Source organism: Phoenix dactylifera, chromosome 9, assembly GCF_009389715.1.
Source record: "Phoenix dactylifera cultivar Barhee BC4 chromosome 9, palm_55x_up_171113_PBpolish2nd_filt_p, whole genome shotgun sequence".
NCBI classification, from domain to species: Eukaryota; Viridiplantae; Streptophyta; class Magnoliopsida; order Arecales; family Arecaceae; genus Phoenix; species Phoenix dactylifera.
This window is the reverse complement of record NC_052400.1, coordinates 22,359,559-22,379,607: the sequence shown is the minus strand read 5'-3', so window position 1 is coordinate 22,379,607 and position 20,049 is coordinate 22,359,559. Positions and strand designations below refer to the sequence as shown.

At 40.1% G+C, this 20,049-nt stretch overlaps 2 protein-coding genes and 1 long non-coding RNA gene across 5 annotated transcripts; all 3 read right to left on the bottom strand.

Moving 5' to 3' along the window:
• Positions 1–1,034: 1,034 nt before the first annotated feature.
• On the bottom strand, positions 1,035–2,016 carry LOC120111956. The gene is made up of 2 exons (XR_005513524.1): positions 1,516–2,016; positions 1,035–1,409 (listed from the first exon to the last, which is right to left on the bottom strand). It is a non-coding gene; the product is annotated as an uncharacterized LOC120111956 (long non-coding RNA).
• A 1,067-nt stretch (positions 2,017–3,083) lies between these two features.
• Positions 3,084–9,521, bottom strand: LOC103703798 (nudix hydrolase 19, chloroplastic). The gene is made up of 6 exons (XM_008786791.4): positions 8,851–9,521; positions 8,162–8,302; positions 7,817–7,921; positions 7,152–7,251; positions 5,690–5,782; positions 3,084–3,658 (listed from the first exon to the last, which is right to left on the bottom strand). Exons 1-6 carry the CDS (start codon positions 9,391–9,393, stop codon positions 3,372–3,374), a joined length of 1,269 nt encoding a protein of 422 aa, XP_008785013.1. The 5' UTR covers positions 9,394–9,521; the 3' UTR covers positions 3,084–3,371.
• A 2,572-nt stretch (positions 9,522–12,093) lies between these two features.
• On the bottom strand, positions 12,094–16,205 carry LOC103703808 (zinc finger CCCH domain-containing protein 39-like). 3 transcript variants are annotated; one of them, XM_008786812.4, is made up of 3 exons: positions 15,624–16,205; positions 14,494–15,300; positions 12,094–12,572 (listed from the first exon to the last, which is right to left on the bottom strand). In XM_008786812.4, exons 2-3 carry the CDS (start codon positions 15,209–15,211, stop codon positions 12,343–12,345), a joined length of 948 nt encoding a protein of 315 aa, XP_008785034.1. In that variant the 5' UTR covers positions 15,212–15,300; positions 15,624–16,205; the 3' UTR covers positions 12,094–12,342. The 3 variants fall into 3 exon arrangements, with proteins under 3 accessions (XP_008785034.1, XP_008785044.1, XP_008785025.1); XM_008786822.4 differs by having other exon boundaries at positions 15,934–16,205; XM_008786803.4 differs by having other exon boundaries at positions 14,494–16,205.
• Positions 16,206–20,049: the final 3,844 nt, after the last annotated feature.

Here is a 20,049-nt window from a genome sequence, read left to right as displayed (position 1 = left end):
AGAGCTACCACAACTACAGGTGACCGAAACTGTCAGTCTTTGTCGGCACATACTGGTAACTCTTCAGCTGATCGGCTTCTCAGCTAGGGCCAAAATTGTTTACCTTGATTTATACCGAGATTAAGGAGGTCGGTCCGGTTTGAGGTCGAGGAGCCCAATACTTCTCCCATCAGTTTTCACAGCCCTCCATCAACTTCGGTGAGCACAGGTGCAGCCAATAGCGGAAAGTATGAAGGGCTTTATGAAGAACAGAGAAGGACAGATCCAGACAATAAATTGCCATACGAGCCATTGTATCAAGTCCTCATGGTTAAAACTTACGTTTACTACGTCCCAAGTGGCCGTTTGGGCTGGGGAAGAGATTATTATCTTAATAAGAAATCTTTGATTCCTTTAGTAAAAATTAGCATATCGTACAATCACCTTTTAGAAGGAATCTCATATTCTGATTTGTCAGGATTTCATGATCTGAAGCCACCCCGATCGAGGGAAATTTTGGTTCTGTGGGAAAATTATCTTGGATCGATCTGTTCGGACATCCAATTAGACCCTAAACAAAAGAATGAATGAACAAAATTAACATAGCAATAATATTTTTATATTTGCTAGTTTAATCTTATGTAGCTAAACAAGCTAAAGAAGAGCGACTCCTGTCCGGCTAATTTATATTTCAAGAACAAATTTCTAGCTTAAATACGACTAGTTTGCCATCTGACCGAGCTAATGTTGAGCCAAACTCTTCAGGCTGGATGCAAGCCGCTCCTGAACGGCTTGCTTGTTCAACAGCCTTGGATCCAAAACAATCTTCCGGCCAGTTGCTTGCTTGCTTGCTTCTTCTCATGCACGCAGTTGTAATGGGTTTTGATACCTGATACCAGATATTCTATGCTAATATATCATGAGATCAAATTAAGATGGCATGTGCTGGATAGGGAATCTTATTCTGAGAATTATAGATTATGTCGGATCCTGTTGGAATTAATGCGACACTATGGGACCAGATTTGATCTATTAGAAAGGGGAAAGATCTTTGCGACAAAATCCAACCATGACAAAGGGGGTCAAATTTCTCATATGATAATCCATGCGAATGCATGTATGCAGTGATGATGACATTTTCAGGTGCTTCAGACAAGTCAGTCACAGCACCAGAATAAAGGTGATATCAGGACAGAGCACATGATAAAATCCTAAGGTCGGCTAAAATCGCATTCGATACTGTCAATGTCCGAAGGAAGTTATCCAGTTTGACATTCATGGAGATGGCACCCAGCCACTTTCAAAGCCAAACCTGGTCCGAGGGATACCATAGATGGAACTCCAGTAAACTGGTACAGGCATAGATCCAGAATGAAAGAATTGTGCCCATCTTGTAAACCTTTGCAGGAAGAAGAGCAGACACCATGGTTCTACAAGATACGTAAAAGTCGAAACATTAGTATAAGGAAAAGATGTTCGCATGGGGTGCTTGTAGATCCCATGGAAAAAGATAAAACATGTCCAAGAAATCCATACTTATATACAGATGAACTGCTGAAATCTCTACAACTTCTGTAGTGATCACAAAGATTCCAATCGCGTACCTTAGCAGGAAATTTTTAGTATCTAAAAATAGAAGACAGTGGCCACATAAAATCCTTAAACCACTGCTACCAAAAACCGTCATCAGTAGTGATTAAGGAATCCTCCCTTCTATACAATGCCAGAGCGATTCTCCCAAGATGTGATGTTTCGGAGAATTCTCCCGTCTTTCGGAGAATTCAGTATTAACCGACTTATTTCAAAGTCATCAATACAGAGCTCTGGGGCAGACCCTCCCATCAGATTCTTTTTACATCAATCTAACGGAAACCCACATCACCAGCGACCAAGAATGCATGAGTCCCCGAAATAATCATTTTCTCGCATGGGATTTCATCAAGAACAGAAATGGAATAAAAACAATCGAAATCTCTACAAGTTGTACAATCGAGATCAGGTGAAACGGAGAACCAACGAAGATAGGACGGGATCTTGAAGACTTACTTGCGAGCAGAGCACATCCGCGAGGAACTGGAGAAGGCCACGAAGAGAAGGAAGAAGGGAAGACAAGATGCCATCCAAGTGCTGGAAACGGGAGCGAGCCGTTGGCTCTTGTTTCGCGTCTCGTTCTTGATACGTTTCTTTATTAATGAGCATCTTTTTTTACTTAGTAAAAAAAAAAAGGCTAATCCTTACCTTCTATTTCCATGATGCCAGTCAGAATCCAATCTTCATTCCTGACAAAACATAATACTACGTAAGATATCTATTAACTTAGAAATGCTACAATGGTTCTAACGACAGGTCTCTGTCTTCGTGCAGGAGTCTGCTGAAAGTGGGCAATCAGACGTCGAGTTTAGCTTTTTCTCGTGTTCCCCAGGCTTAGAATCCCTTGAATGCGTTTATTATTTATTACTGTTTTAAGCTAATTCTGGCTCTAAGCGCGTTAGTTCATACAATTTAGGTTTTGCCACAAGCTTACGACTCTTATTTAACCAAAAATAGCAGATGTTTTGTCTGTTTAATTGTTTGAGCAACAAACAGGAATGTTGCAAAATTTGGTTGTGAGATTTAGATTCAGTGTTTTTGCTACCGGTTGGAAGAAATAAATATCAAGCAGGAATTTTATGGGCATCGCCAATTCCTGCCACTAAAAAATACAGCATGTCTCAATATTAAGTTTGTTCAAACATAGAGCTGGGAAAGGAGGCATATAAGTAACAAATACAGTCATTTCCTATACATCTCTATCAGCTTTTCGACTGCTTCCACCCATAACCCAACAGCCCAAACCCTCGAGGAGAAATCAAATTGCCTTCAAAGGAAGACATTGTTGGACATCTCCTCCTTGTCATTTTCTCTATTAAAAAGGAATAGGAAAACTAGACAAGGACGCTACCTAGTGCGTTTGGTAAAGTCTTTTAAGGTTGGTACCGAGAACCTGGCTTGAAATTTCTACCCTCACCCAGATTTCAACCAGGACTTCTTCCATCCTAGTTCTCAAAAACGAGAACTAGACCTCTTCCTACAACAGGGTTCAAACCTTCCAAGAAAGCAATCTCTACAAGGAATAAGCAGCATGGTACAATTGCAAATTATTCCATTACAAAATTATGATATACAGACCGCCAATTACAGAAAGCATGAAACCAGCAAAAACATAGCTTAGGAACATCAGCATGATCCCCTCAACGAGGTGCCAATATATATATATATATATAAAATGAAAATCAAAAGCAAACTTTGTAGGCCCGGTCAAGGACCTCAGTTCAGTGGTGTGCCAGCCAAGCTGGCTGTCGCAATGACAAGGATGTTATTTGACAGAAAAATCAAGTAACTCAGGAGCAGAGTCATAAGTTTGACACGGAATTCAACTGTTTTGGCAACAATTCGGAGTTACCAGGTGCACCTTCATGAACCCATGCAGAGATCAGATGATGTGCAATGGCAAAGGGTCCCGGAATAAACATTGGAGCCAGCTCCCCGCTTTCCACATTGAAGTCTGACGAGAAGTTCTGACCTTTCTCGACGCCCTTACACATTCGGTTGACCTTGAAGGCAGCTGTCCTCTGTGCTTTCTCATATTCAGCAAAGGTCAGTGCCTTCTTGACATCTTCTCTGCTGTGCCATGTAGCATCTATACAAACATCAGGAACAATATTGTCAAAAACAAGAATTAACTGCATCTATTTGGGGTCAATATGTATGACTTTGGTGGGGAGGAACAGGAGGCTCTTTCAATAGACATGCAAGTCACTGGAGCAGATGATATATCAACTTCATGGTGGGCAGCTAGGTCATTGGTGCAAGTGCTAAAAAATTTCAGAAACTTAACCATGTATTAATTGAAGAGTCTTGTCCTTTGTTAGTTGTTGAGCTCACTTTGGAGAGCTCTTTGGTTATAAGTGATTTCATTTCCTCAATGAATTGGACTGGACTTCATCCAATCCCCCTTTGCTCAAGAAAACTGTATGACTTTGATAACAGACATCAGAGTAAAATTTACAAGATTACATGTCATAACAAGCTTGCAACATATGAAGAAAAGGGCAAAGCAAAATCTACAAGCACGCGTTGTTGTATGTTCTAGTAGTTCAATCAAAATTTTGCTTACCCCGTACAACTAACTATGCACACGTACGAACACATCCAAGCTCATTAACAACAACAAAAATTTTCAAGTTATGCATGAAATTTTACTATTACACACACAAAATAAATTAAGCCTGTCCCAGACTGGTGATGTTTCAAAGCTACTGGTTCTCAAGATTCACCAACAATGGCTAATTACATTAACTTTAGAGAGTACATCAGTAAAAAAAAACTTATTATATCTATTTGAAACTGGTTTTTGAGTTTTTAGTTTAGCCTCTTCTTTCAAAACTACTTCATGTAAATGCTCTTGCTTTCTGACCTGAGCTTGGGATCCTCAACAACAGTGCTAATTTAAGGTTGGAAGAGAATATAATTGCAGCCTTATCCCCTCATATGTGCAACATGGTGAAGAATGGACCATACGATGCTTAAAAAAAAAAGCTAGTTGTAGCAGTAGAAAAACTTCAATATTATGCCCAATTATTTTAACAGCACATTGGATGGGTATTGAGTTATAAATAGATAAAGTTCTATTGTTGTCTGGCAAAGAAACAAGCGCAAATATTTGATGCACATAATTTTTTGCAATTATTTTGATTATTTCCTTTTCTGCCACTTTTCTCTAAGAGTCTTCAACTTCGATTTCTAACTCATATAGGGAGCTAAACTTCACTATAGTAGGTCCTGCCCTAACCTTGAACGTTGGATACCACACCAAACAGTTAGGTGATCTTTTTATCTACTTTATCATCGAGACAAATCACTTATAGAAGCCTTCCTGACATACAAGTTATAGAGACCTTAAGTCAGTCTATTATTTTATCAAGTTTTATCAGACAAAGGCCCGCTTGATTGGTCAGTTCAGAACATCTTCTTTACAGATCAATAATTAGTAGTGAGAGAAACGGCAGAATGGACATATTTCAAGCGCAGTGGAATGCATACCAGAATAATTACATCAATCACATGTTACACTAAATCAGATTCATAATCATTACTCTGTTTGAACAAGACTTGCATTAATGGGTTGACTGTTTCCCAGCCATGTTGGCACAGACTGATGCAAGGGGCACATTCTTTGAGAGATTGTAATTCCTGGAAGAGTACATGATCTCCCATTTTAATCAAAAAAGAAAAAGATGTGTTTTATCCATATAATCTGGTCCTTCACAAATTATTAAAATTCATTTATTTTAGCCAATTTATCCACTCTCTAGAATAACATAAACACTCTCAATCCAGCAGATTCGCTTGTGTAAATGCCTAAAAATGTGTAGCACAATTTCATCTGATTCAAGATTAGAGTCACAATCATTACAGAGATGGAGCAACATATGAGATCAGAAAGAAAAAGAACTTTCGAAGCACGAAAGAAGCTTACAATTATAAGATGCAAGAAGCATTTATTCTCAAATGATGAGATTTGGTAATCAAATACGGTTACTTCATTTTGTTCAGATGTCAATTCAAAGCAAACTTGGATTTTCTCAAAATTAGAGGAAGGCCCTCCTGATACATGACATGCTAACTACTTCCAGTTTACTAAGACAACTTTGCCTGAAATCAAAAATACCTTCTAATTCTGCTTTGTCGACATGAATTTCAAATGATTTTGCATACGCAAAGAATCCCACCATCAACTGACATGGCATACTGTTTGGCCCCACTGAAAAAATCAAATAAACAGTCAATGCTTGCCATAAATCTTTCTGCTTTCTCAAGAAGTTAATTTTAGTGGATGTAAACTTAAAGAAAGAGACGAAAAGCAATTGTATTTCCTGAGTTGTATTTATAGTCCAAGTCATCTTTTAATGGGTAATTTGGGTTAATTTGGTGTGTATAAATGGTAGATGTTCCTGTTGACAAATTCAAGTGCTTATCCAACCCGTGTTTTTTTTTTTTTGATCTTCTGATAGGTGTTAAAGAAATGAGATATTTCGATCAGCTGAAAGGCATTGCAGGTGGGAATGGTTAGTCTGCATATGATCTTCTTGGGTGCAACATTAACAAGAAACAAGGAAAAAAGACAGCAACAATGAAGTGAAAAGGATAAACTTAGTAGTCCAAGCAGCCAGCAAGTTTTGCAATTTTGCACATCTACAAAGTCCAATCTGTAAAAGAGTGCATCCAATATATCTTATTTTTAGGTCAGCAGTTGGGTTGAAGGTTCTTTTAAAAGTTCATGGTCCTTATGGACAGAGAGAGACAGAGATGGAGGACCGGATGCAGTCTTCTAATGCAAATCTTCGCAGATAGCCATGAGCAGAATGTCTCTATTTCTGAAGAAAATCAATTGGTATTGACCATTGTGAAAGCTTCCAGTGATTAAAGTTATGTCCTCATGGTATTGGTGATTTGTAATGCCTTTGCAAAGCTGCAAGATGGTTGTTCAAGACAGCTAAAAAATTCTTGTTAACATACAACTTATGTTTAGTTTGATTAAATGGAATGTCAACAAAATTTGATTCTGTACTTTAAGATTCATTAAGTCGAGAACTGACTTCTGACTTCACACGACAAGTTACCACTGGCAAGCCTATGAAAAGATATTCTACAGGCTGCTGCACATCAAATTGGCAGCAGAGCTTCAGGTTAGCCACAGTTCATGTGATGGTAGTTGACCCAGTTCATTTGGCATGTATGAACTAAGTTATGGAGATAACTCGAGAACTGACACTGGGTTGCTTATTGAAAAGAATTCCCAGTAATCAGGTGTCGATAACTATAGAGAATATATCAAATGCAACAACAAGTATTGTCATCTCAGACTAGTCCATTAAGTAAAATATGCCACATGATAACCTTTCTTTATTGAATTAGAATTTCTGCAAGATTGTTAACCTTTATTTAAGATAGTGTGTTTCACACATCTACAATATTGCTTGGAAAAATCTTCAGGCAATCTCTTAGAGCAGTCCGTTTATTTGATTCTTTGGAAATAAGCTCTTTTGAGAAAGCAAAATATTGGAGGATTGATCATACATGCATGCCTGCAATAAAATGTGCAAAGAGAAATTTGGAACATAAGAAGATACCAGGCCATGGTTGAGAACTATGATAAACAACCTCGCCCACTTCAATACCAGTCTCTTCCCAGGTTTCTCTTCTCACTGCCTCCTCCAAACTTTCCCCTGGCTAAGAATAGGTAAACAGTTATGATCAATATAAACTGTATTTGAGTTGATTACAGACCTTAGCTTCCTTCTTTATCCCATAATTCTTGTCCGTGTCATGCAGCTCTAGCTAGTCTAGGCCTACCTGATTTACTTGTCAGAACCGTACTTGACATCGATCAGGAAGAACCACTGGTTAGATTGTTAATCAAAACTAATGTGGTCTTTCTTGGATAAAATACAGGTACAATTGCAGGAGATTAATGCAGGAATCCAACTTGAATATTGTACAATATATCAAGAGCAAATAGAAAAGATTACCAAATTATTTTTGAGGAACTTTCATAAAAACAATTGATTTCCATAGATATAGGAAACTTAAGTTTTTAAAATACACCACAAGCAGTTGGACAATATACAGTGCCAAGTTTTGATAATTTCAAGGGATCTGCTTGTCATTGTGGCGAATGTCTTAATGCGTGCCGGTGCCACATAAAGATTAAACCTATTAGACAATATGCAATAACATTAACCCTTATTAAAAATGACAGCTCAATCTCATAAAATCCAACGAGCAGATCCTGTACCTCTATAAAACCAGCAAGGCAACTCCACATACGGGGTACAAATCTTGACTGGCGGCTCAAAAGAGCTCGATCATTTTCTTTGTCAATGACCAGCATAATGACAACCTGTTCAAAATCATTTGCCATAGGGATAAGGTTAAGCCTTTTAGCAGCTCCACAATTAACTTTGCATAAGACTTACAATGAGTTTATGGGCATTCAAATAAGTAAATTCTTTTCCTTTGGATTTTTCACCAAATGATGTTAGCGGTCATGGTTACACACTAATATACAATTATAATAGGCAATAATGTTAGGGAGGGAGGTATAGAGCAAGAGAGAAATGAAACGGGATCACAATCATACAGGATCAACTCGAGGATAAATTCTCTTCTTGCAGGATTCATTCGTGCATTGCTTCCGCCTCCCCGCCTCAATGGGAACTGTGCTGGCTCCACAGTGCCCACAAAAACGGGACACATTGTGCCACTCTAATAGTGCCCGAGCCTGACCAAAGGCATAAGGAGTGCGACGTCAAAACTTATAATTGTGATATAAAACAATTTACATGCAAAAAAAAATATTTAGGCTGAATGAGCTTCAATTCCTTTTTTAGCAGACATCAGGAAGAAAAATTCAGTAATTCCAATCGGCCATCAGATTGGAAGTGCACAAAACGTGAATAGCTCTCTACACACAATTTTATGAGCATAGTTCTCGATGACGAGATTTTGCCTAAAGACTCAATTTTATAGGTAACAAAGACTTCTATACCAGGAAAAAGCCAGAGACACATAACCGTTTGTCTCTGATTCTCCCTACTCTGGTGTCACCATGATATCAGTAGGTTTTTTTTTTTCTTTGAATTTTTTAAGTAACAATCAAGGATTTATGACAGCTCTGGTTATAGAATGTCAAATAAAGAGTCTGGATTGGTCGATTATAATCAACTCTAAATAGAGTTTATGGTGCACTGAGAAGAAATATTACGATCCGTTCTTTAGTAAATGGACTCAAAAAACCAACAGAGAATGAAGAGGATGAGAACTGCATACGTGACCCGCAATCGCCAATTCCCCCATGCAATCAGTGTCTGCCCAATCAGTAGCAACCATCAAAGTCCTCAGCTCCACAAAGCACAAGCCATCATCACCCCCACCGCCCAATCCAACACCGGAAGAAGACGAAGAGACGTCGATAGCCCAATATACTGTGTCGGCGTCCTCCTCGGACCCCGACCCCAGATAAACGAAGTCGTCCACCGACGAATCCTTAAATTTGGAAGGGGCAACCCATCCAAGATGCCACCTTGGCGGGGTGTCCGACGCGGGCTCCAAGGATCGAGCCAACGGCCGGCCCTTTCTGAAGGCCAAGACCTTGAAACCAGGCGAGGAACCCCCATCGGCGCCGGCGGCGAGGAGGGACTTGAGGGTTTCGAGAGCAGAGCCGGGGGACTTGGAGCGCAGCGGGTTGCCGGCGAAGGCGTGGGTTCGGAGGTGGACGGACATGGCCGCTGAAATCCTTGGTCCTCGGGTTACGGTTTTGGGAAGCGGGCTTCTCAGTCTCAAGATTAGCGTTTGGGGAGGAGGGAGGAACATCGCTCAGCGGCCATGCCTTTCTTTATGGTTTCCTCGAGAAGGAGAAGAAGAGGCGGGGTGGGCGGAGGTGGGCGATCCAAATTTGCGACGTGCTAGCTTCCTGGTTCGGCCGGGTGACGTGTAGGGGTGAATCCGATGGCGACACGTGGAACATGAAGAGGGGATGAGGGATGGGCACGCTCGTTCTGTCTGATATATCGGTCGGAGTTTTCTTAATCAGCGCGCCCGCGGTTACCTTATTTTCCACAGGTTTTACGTGGGCCTCGCTCCCTCCACGTCGGAGATGGATGCAGCTCAAAAGCTGTGCATCTATCGCTGCTTCCTCTTTTCCTGTCTTGAAGACTTAGAGATATATTAAAAAATTAGCTACCATCTACAGAAAAGAAATGCTCAATATGCTTCCATATAGAAATTATTAGAGGCACAGAATATGTTCTTAAAAGTATTTTTTAAATTTCTTAGTTTTATATAAATATTCAAAATTTACAATAAAAATTAGTTCTGCAGCCTAGGAAAATAAAAGAACCTGCGAATAAACAAGCAGCAGTTGATAGAAAGGTTGCAGAGCTGGGTACAATGATAAAGCTTCCGCCTGCAGATTCCTGATATGTTGGCATTACCGTCCGGACCTTGAGAAGGCATCACAGATTCGTGAGAGTTTCCCTGTTATCATAAATTATCAAAAATCTTCCAGAAAATTATGAAGCTCAGGTTGTACAAGGACCACACTTAGAGGATTGTTGGTTCCTTACATAGTTGGGGACTTGGAGCTCCCTTCTGTTTGTTCAAGGCTATCTAAGGTAGCCCATGAAGACCTTCAAGATATGAATCTTTATTACATTGACCGAGTCTGAAAGTAAATAGAAGTCCCTGATTTGAAGTAGCTGTCAGAAAAGAGTGGTTACTGATTATTGTTGTTTTGTTGATGTCTACATGTACCCCTAATGTAGCAACTAGCGAGATCAATGGCATTGGGTTCAATAAAAGTGTATATCAACTACAAGCCCTAATAGAATAAGGCATTCACTCCTCTTGTTCCTCTAGCTATTCATTCACAAGCTGAACTCATGTATCATCAAGGTTATACGACTTTTAGTGCCCGGGGACGCTGGATTCGACCAATCACCTGAGACATTTTGACCTGATCTATTTTATAAATGGTCAGATATGTTCTGCTCATAATTTTTTTATCATCTTAGTTGCAAGCTGTGGTTTACTCTTCATGCTTGAACCTGAAAAAGCATCATCACGCACTGGTTACGGGCGTTTGATTCTCCTTCATGAGGATCTACATATAAGACTTGAATATACAGTGTAATAAGATGTCTGTTTTCTTACAATCGTTGAGAGCATAATTGCATTAGATATTTTCCAGTCTCTTTTAAATCAACATGAACTCGAAGGTTTCTTATTGTGCTTTGGTCTTTTGTAGTTCCCTCTCAGAATTCACTTAAACATGACCAAGTGGAACTTGGTCACTCTTACCATTAACTATAATCCTGTTACCAGGGAGCTGAATCTGTGGTTATTAAGGCACATATTCCGTGTGCTCTTGTGCTTGCATCTGCCAAATTTACTTGAATGTACTTGCATCCAACCTTTCGGTGAAGTTGGAATCGGAATAGCTCAAATGCCATGCTCTGGTACATTAAAATCATAAGAGTCATGATATGTGAGTCAGAAAGGAAAAATTCCTGCCGTGACTTCCATGCATGTTCAGAAGTAATTGATTGTTCCTGTATGACTTGTCTTTTTACCTCTAGGTTGCTCCACTAGATCAGTGCTTGTGCTTGTGTGTATGAGCCTGCGTCTCCATGTTCATTCAATCATGCATATGGGCACTTTCAAATTGAACTTCTTGAACACTGCCATGTCATTATAGCCCATCAATGTGCAGATGCTGTAAGCAATGTGTGTTGGTCAATGACTTGTTATTTGCAATCTGTTATATGCAAGATTTCATCTCTTATGTAACATATAATTTTTTTTTTATCGAAGAATGTGATTTATGTTTAAGCTCTTGTAACAATTAATTAATTAACACATGTTATCTTCTTGCATTCATACTCCGCTTGATAATGGCAGCTCAAAATCGTAGCGGTAATACACTTCACATGGCTCAATCAGTTTTCATGCAATTTTAAGTTGTGCTTCATCTTGATAAGTCTTCTAAGAACATGACCCCTTCCAAAGTTGTTCATTTGCCAAAATTGCTGATTCTAATAACATGTCTGTTGCTGTATTTCAAGTTCCATATTTGTGTCGGCTCTTCTTAATGTACTGGAGTCCTCCATGTCTTCAAGTGAGCTAATATAAACTTGCTAACTAGAAACATGCGTTATGGAGATGACTTGTTCTACTGTTCTATGCATTCGATCCCTTCAATTGTTCTAAGCTCTGGGAGTTGGTCAATTACCATGAAAACCTCCCACCAAAATCCAAGAATGAATCTAGGGTTTGGGCCATCTGTTCTCTATGGATGTCAACATATCTACATATTTCCTGGATTTAGGCACATCATTCAGTTTGGTTAAGAGCATTACTTTGTAACCATGTAATTTGCTTCATGTCTGAAAGAAACCAGGACTCGACAATTTTCTATCCAACATCTGATGCGATCATATAACTTGTGAAAGACAACTTTTACCTTCCAACCATCAAAATTAACGTGCATCATGCACACCTAACAGAACAACAAAATGCAGAATATAGCAATATTTACCCATAACTTATGGCAAAAAAAAAAATCCTCTATACTTTCTCATGACTCAGAACTGTGTGATATAATGTCTGCATGGAGAGTTGTGTCACTTGTGTGCTAACATACAGATGGCCACCAAACTTCATGCTGAGCCAAAGTATCAATAGGTTGCCAACACAGCAAAAAATATTTGATTGAAGAAAAAAAAAACTTTGACGGCCAAGCCCTAATCAAGTTTCTGCTTTGCTTTAAGAGGTGCGGGAAAAGAGTGGAATATCATCAATCCAATCTGCATAGATGCAGCTAAGTTTCTTGGACAAATTTGGAAAAACACTCTTCTTCTGCTGAGCTTGATGCATACAAGTAGACTCTGTCTTAATCAGCGGGGCATCGTTTGTCGAATTAGAGGCAGGTTTTGATGGAGCTGCTCCAATTTTTCCACCATCCAACTCCACATGGCCTCCAGATTTCTTTAGCTCTGTGTAGATAGAACAGCATACTAAGTTATGTGACACAGCAAACATCTCAATTTTTTTTAAAAAACTGAATAACGCAGGTCTACAACACAAAGCCAACAATAAACAGTAAGCAAAAAATAGTTTTCTATTTTGTGTTTCTTCTATTGTCACTTCAATTGGACCTAGAGGAAGCATGCCATGAGACTAGAATCTCATAAGGAATAACAATTCTCTGGTGTGTTGTCTTGTTTGACATAAGAAAGCTTGATCCTTCCATGTTATGTATAAGTTTTCTTAGAGATGGATAGCATTGTGTGTTGCAAACGACTTTCTGTAAAAGCATTGAGAAGCAAATCATCAGCAGCAGAAAGGGTGTAAACTTTGTGCATGTAAAGATTCTCAAAGGCGTTTGAAAAATCAACCATTCATCCAATATGATAACTGTGCACTGCTGGCAAGGACAAGTTGTGGCATTCAGTTAAGGAGAGGAGGTAAGTGGTAGTAGTAGTGTAAAGATCAAGAGTGGTGATTGATCATCTATCAAACAGATTGTATTCCGTGTATATTGATAAAATTGACTGGGGACTCCAGCTCAAATAATAACCCTATGGTTACCCTCCAGCATAACACTCAAAATCCATCCTTCCCTCCATATGCATGATATCCTGAAGCTGACACAGAAAAGCTTATCTGCAAGCCCCTATATCTTGCTTCAGGCTCTAAAATTACAGAACAGACATTTCTACAAGATCTCAGTGGGTCTGAGGATTACAGAACTAATGGCTGAATATAAAAGCAACAGATCAGCATCAGAATGGTATAGCAGTGACTAGTAAACGTAAATCTATCTTCATCATGTAAAAAAAAAAATCTCGTAACAAGATTTCCAAAGCCAAGACTGTTAAAAGAAATAACAAATTAAAAAAGAGAAAACCAAACTTAATTTTAAGTCTACATGAAATATGACTCATAAAACAAAGAAAAGAACTCATTGTCATGAATAAGATACTTGCCATGAATGACCAAAATATGTTGCAAACTCGTTGTGAAACAAATGGCATAGAAAACTAGGTGAATACCCAGTAAAATGGTGACAGCAAGAGAGGTATATTCTGTGATGTATAAAGACTTGAGGGGGTGTTTAGAAAACCAGCTATCCACATCCAAATGGATGGCAAACAAAAGTCGATACCGACAATCTAGATGAAGATGTTTGGAGTAATAAATATTGTTGAGGTCGTCGGCCACCTTTCAAAGTATTCCATATATGGATATGGTGAGAGGCTCCAACTCAACAGCCATAATGACCATTCCCTCTAATAAAACACTTAATTTGCAATTACCCTCCAGCTATGCGACATCTTATGAATAGAATGACCATGCATTTTTGCACAACTCCAAAATCTTGACTAGGTCTTCAAATTTGCTGCTCAAGTGGACAATGAGGATTATAATGTTAACCGTACTCCAATGTTTAAGCTTTTGAGCTAGCACTTGTATTTCAAGTTTGAAGAACCAATTTTCACTTTTACACCAAGTAATTATTCCATTAACGTATCGCATTGCAAGTTCTCCAGAAATCTTGAAGGCATGCTTACGTATAAGAAAAATTTTATCAGTGGCACAATATCGAGCAAGAGATTATCATCAGAGTAATTTAGCATTGACTAGCATATAAATTGAGAAATAAGCAATTATCAAAAATATATAATTCAGGGTTAACAAAGGTGACTTCAGAAGAAAGTGGTACTTGCAGAATAAGAACTGAAATTCAATAACATAAGCATAGAAATAACATCACAATAAAGGAAAGAAAGGCAGAATTGAGTTAAAATTGAAGATAAAAGATGACTGCAGACAGTCAGGATGCAGATAACTCACAAAGGAAAACATGAGTTAGATGATTATTATGTCTAAAACTAAGTAACTAGTGAAGATTACCTGCACGGCTATGAGTGTAGATGCATCTCTCGCCAAAGGAGCAATGGCCTGTGGTCTCCCACTTGTAACAGATCTTCATCTTTGGCTTCTGATTAGATCCATTGCAGTCCCCTACAGAGCTAAATCCCCCAGTACTATCAGAATTATGCAATCCACTTCCATTACCCCCTTGTTCGAGCCCTGCCACAGACCCCACGACCATCCCTGAGCTCTCTCGTTCCACATGGAGATAAGTGCAGCGATCGCCATAAGGGCAGACCTCTCCATTGTAGAACTTCCTGCAGATCTTATTCCTATGCATTCTCTGTCTGTCGCTGCCATTCACCCGTTCCACAGCAACAAGTTCCTGCCAATTGGGTGGCGGCTGGCGGAGCTCTTCGATCCCATGCGCGAAGTTGCAGTTGCCACCCCACGGGCAAGACCGTGCTTTGAATTTTTGGCAGAGCCTGGTCTTGAAGAAGACACAGTTTGTTCCTCTGGTTGGAGGGTTTGGAGGAGGGTTTGTCTGAGCGTTTGGGGGAGAGGATATCACCGCCAGTGGATTCAGAGGGATACCATCTGAATTTCTTGGTCTCTTGAAAGGGGGAGCCTCAAATTCTGCCTGGTCTGCAGGGTTCTGCGGCCACAGCGTGATCACATGGTCGCTGATAGCAGCAGCGAAAAGAGGAGGAGGATGAGGGATGAAGCTAGCTGAGGCTTGATCCGGGGGAGTGCCCATTGAAACTAACGCTGAAATATACCAATTTTCAATGATTCGCTTCGAAATTTCTAGGAAAGTTCCTTTGGACGCTGATATGGATTGAGAAACTGTAATCCAAGCAAAAGCAAAGAATGAAGATTGAAACTTTGAGCATAGAATAGCGGAGAACAAATTCTGCTGCTATCAAAATATCCAGATGGAGATTTAAAAAGAAAACTGAAATAAAAGAATTGAGAAAAAGATCACTTCTAAAATGCCTATGAGAAATCTAAATCATTGGTACTGCCATGAATTGCAAATCTGTAATCCAGGGAAAACCCAAGAATCAAGATCGACGGAAACAACCTCTGCTACCACGGAAAAATCCAAATGCTTATTCGAATAAAAAATAGCAAAAAGAAATGATGCATCGATGCTCTCTTACACTAACCCCAGCATGAAATCTCAGATCAAGATCGATTTTTTGAAGGGAGAAACCTTGTGCTCCATACCAACAACAAGTCCTCCCCCAATAGATTGATACACTCGAGAAAGAAAAGTTGTTTATCAACATAAAACCCTAATCCCTGACGATAAATGCTGGGCACAATTAGGTTTTCCAAAAGAAAATCAGCATTAAATACTTTGAGCATAAAATAAGAAGGAAGAACGTCTGCTCCCATGGGCCAAAATTCTAGACGGTTTAATTGGAAACCCCAAAAAAAAGAAGGCCAAAAATAAAATCTCCATGATTCTCTTACCCTAATTGCGGCCAAAAAAAAAATCTCAACGTCGGAAAAGAATATAGAAAGAGAGACTCTGTGTTGGATTCGTAAAACGAATTAGATTTCCAAAAAAACAATGGAATTAGATTTCCGAAATTAGAAGCTAATTTCATTCGGAAAATTCATGCGATCGTGGGAACGGGAGGAGGAAGAGCCGTCCGGAGTTCCTTCTCGGAGTCCCTAAACCCCAACGGTCGCCTCTAAAACCCTAACGAGCTGCAAAAATATAAATAAAAAATCGTGGGACACTCGAACCGTCTGACCCGACGATTGACGTCAACTGCCAGTTGTATTATCCGGAGCTTCTCCCTTTCCTGGGAGTCGTCTTTTGGGTATTATTCCTGGTGTTTATTTTCCGTTAGTGGGAAAGGAAATACGTGCCATACGGCGGCCACCGGGTACGGGCAGCAAGAACGTTTCACCCATTGACCGGCTGAACTGAGCGTCACATGCGGGCCCCGAGGATTTATAGGTCACATATGGATTTGGGTCCCGTTAAGCTCGGGTGTCCTCTTAAAGAGGCCTGTTTGGATAGGGCCCAGCAATGCGGGGACAGTGTTTGGTTCGCGCATCCCGTACGGAGTTCCTGTCAGGAGTCAGGAAGGTCCAAACGACGCGGGCCGAACGATGTCGGGCCACCGAAGGCCCATCACCCCAACCCTCACCTCTCTCCTGCCGCCGCCGCGTCACCAGCTGCCGGCGACTTTTTTTCTCTCTTTTCTATCTCGGCGGCCACTAGAGACCCATCTCAGCAGCCGCAGCCTGCCTTCGCCGGAGCACAAAGTTCACTCATTCATTCATATCCAAAGACTTGTCGGATTATTGAACTAAACCAAAGGAATTTTCGCTCCTTCCCTATGGTGAGTTGTTCGCCACCGTAAAATCTTGCACTTAGGCTCCCTTGGCCGGCAAAAAAATATTATATTAAAATATCTTTTTCTAAAAGGCTGATGTTTTGAAAAAAAAATAGTGTTTGCATATTCCATTGATTATAAAAAAGTACCATATTTCCTAGTGGCTTATATTTGATTGGATTTTTTTAGAAAAAATATATAAAATAGTTGTTATGCCTGCAATAAAGAGAAAGATCTTATCTTATTCTATCTAAAAATTAAAGTATATTTTTAAAAATAAAATTATCTAAGTTTTAGACAATAAAAATAGGAGTTTTCTATATTCATATATTTTTTTATAAAATATAAATTTTTTTGAAAATTCTACCTAAATACGAGTACCTACCTATTTTTCATCGGGCCAAACTAATCCCTAATTGTGGCGGTGGGGAAGTGGGGAAAGTACTGGTCGTTGGTTATTTAGCAAGAATGCATCAGGCCAGGAACGGTTTGAATCCGGGTCTGCTGCCTGACCCACTTCCACTTGCACCCCATCCCAAAAATTAATTGTCCACCATGGAGAGGCTGAAAACCAGACATTTTCTTCAACTCTCATGCTGCTTGCTTGCAGGTCTCACGTACGAGTTTATCCTATTTTCTTCCATGCAGCAAAACAAAGTCTGAGAAGCGTCCTTGTGTCGGGGATTTTATTATAGGATCCATTCTATCAGTGCATTGGTTCCTGAAGAAACGACGTCGTCTTCTCCCCATAAGGCTTTTCCTAAAGAAATCTTCTTCCCATTAAGCTCGAGCGACAATTTGGCCCGTATGGAACATGTGCTAACACTATAATTATATCGTATTATATTGTATTATGCTAACAAAATTGTTATTATAAAGTAGTACTTATTTATAAAATTATTTCTAAATTATTTTTCAACAAAAAATTATAATCAGGATTTGAACGGAGTTTCCCACGAGAAAACAGTTTCACGCCACATCTCAAGCAATGCTTTTTTCTGTTAGACTATTTTTAGCTGTTGGAGGAGTGAGAAAATTGTTTTGAAATATTTACCAAGTATCTCAAAATCATGTAAAAGAGCTTCTGGCCTCCAAAAACAATACGAAACAAAGCCGAACAGCCGATGCCAAATACTCTGCTGGTGTTCCACAAGTTGCTAGTTAGGGACCTATAGGCCTTAGCTTCGCCTCCTGGTTGGTTAGATGACTTGCAGCTATTTGTCATCCATGTGTTGATAGAGTGCTCGCAGGCTATATGCTGCAGTTGATCCCGACCAACAACAGAGGTGGACATCTATCAGGAGATGCTGCATTTCTTGTCGACCTCCTAGCAGAGTCCCAGGCTCTTGGAGAGTGGGATGCGAGCTGCCTACTTGGCCTACCACTGTTGGTTGAATAAAAATGCCCAGATCTTCGAGAACAGCAGCACTCCTCTACGGGTTGTGGTTGACAAAGCTCTACAACAGGCGACGAAGTTTGTTGGTACTACTTTCACCTCACATTCTGAGATGGCTGGGAAAATTTGGGGCCCTTATTCTGTTATTTGTAGCGTCCAGATTTGTGCTCGTCTCTTAGGTGCCCCCACCTCTAGTCATCTCAAGGTGAACTTTGATGGTAGCGTCGGTGACGACGGGAGCTGTGGTGGTATGGGATTCGTCATCAGAGACCATGGGGCCAGACTGGTGGCAGCTGGGGATAGATGCGTCTTCGACACGATTGCCATCTGTGCCGAGCTCAAAACTGCCTGGGAAGGTATCACTTTTGTGAGGCGTGTCTTGGGTGCAGACCGTCTTCTCTTTAAGGATGACTTGGGCACGGTGATCGAGTGGATCCGGAATCGTAGAGGTGCTGCAAAGGGACGGCCGATGCTCCACGACATTTGCAAACTACTAGGGGGTGTGGTTCTTACACGGCCACGCATGTCTACAGGGAGGCAAATGGCGCGGCGGGCTGGGTTGCGTCTTTTGCTGCCCACTACCGGAGCCTTTTAGTGAGCTATTGTTTTCTAATTTTGTTGGCCATTGCGTGTGAGCTGCCGTCGTACTAAAAAAAAAAAAAATCTGCATAAACATTCAGATGAAAGGCCTGCTCCATGAATACAAGTACTAATGCATCACTCAAAAAACCAAGAAGATATCACCACGGAAGTGCTCTCTAATCAGTTTGCTTTGTGCAAGATATGATAAAAGCTGGAAAACCAACGCAAAGCTGAAGCAACATAAAGTGGCCTTAGAGGGGTGGATAAGAATCTCGCTAAAAAGTTGGAAGTAATGGAGGGTGGCGGGATACATTCATGCATGCGTCATGGACTTTGACCGATAGCACATGGAAGAGCTCAATCGATCCAGGAAGCCTTTGTAAAGTCGGCCCAAAAGAGAATCCAAGGTACGCAATTGAATGAATGTTTTCTCAGTAAATATATTGCTCTTCTCCAGTAATAATGTCCGATTTTATAGTGAATCATGTCAAACTCAATATTGATCATTAGGGACAAATGCATCAAAATCCTTCCGCTTTAGCCAAATTTGAAGGAAATCTTGAAGATAAACCTGGCTACAAAATTGAAGAAACACAGGTAGAAATGATCTAGGTCATGCGGAGAGAGACAGAAGAATCATAGCATTTGCTTTTAAAAGACATCCCCCGTACCTGATGATTTAGCTTCTGGCATAAGATGATGAAGGGAATGGATGAATCTTGAATGAGGACAACTAGGCGTCATAAAGATGAGCTTGTTTGTTAACTTTCATGTATTTCCGCGCGGCGATGCGTGAAGTCTATCATAAAGTTGGAGGCCACGCATGTCAGAATTAAATCTTGCAATTAGAAAGCCCAGAGATGTTGAATCCTGGCAGACCAATTTTTTAAAAGGGGAGCACACATAGTAGGAACAAAAAAAGGGATCTGAATGGACTACGAAACTTTTATCAGCATTGTATCCATTTATCATCCTTAGCAAATCGATGTTCTCTTCAGGCCTCCTGATGAGTCAGCATTCAACGTCTAAAAGTAGAACCCCCTTTTTTTTCAGAAAAATACAGTTCAACTTTAGAAATTAAAGTGGGTCATATATATCCCTTTAATCTTAAGTCTATAATCTATGCTGCATTGTTTGCAAGAAAAGCCTTAGTTATTGCCCATCATCTCCTTCCTTTTCTCTAAGCGCTCTTGAAATGTGAACCAAAGTCATTTCCCAAGACATTTCTTGGACCACTTGCATTATGGGTGTGAGAACATA

Bases quoted from the DNA above. Each gene is read 5' to 3' on its own strand.
- LOC103703808 (XM_008786803.4), bottom strand. From the start codon at position 15,211: ATGGGCACTCCCCCGGATCAAGCCTCAGCTAGCTTCATCCCTCATCCT. The intron at 12,573-14,493 runs GTAATCTTCACT...CTATCTACACAG, and splicing joins CTACACTCATAGCCGTGCAG to AGCTAAAGAAATCTGGAGGC.
- LOC103703798 (XM_008786791.4), bottom strand. From the start codon at position 9,393: ATGTTCCTCCCTCCTCCCCAAACGCTAATCTTGAGACTGAGAAGCCCG. The intron at 7,922-8,161 runs GTATGATTGTGA...GATTTTGAACAG, and splicing joins TTTATCCTCGAGTTGATCCT to GTTGTCATTATGCTGGTCAT. The intron at 5,783-7,151 runs GTATCTTCTTAT...TGATTTTTTCAG, and splicing joins TAGTTCTCAACCATGGCCTG to TGGGGCCAAACAGTATGCCA.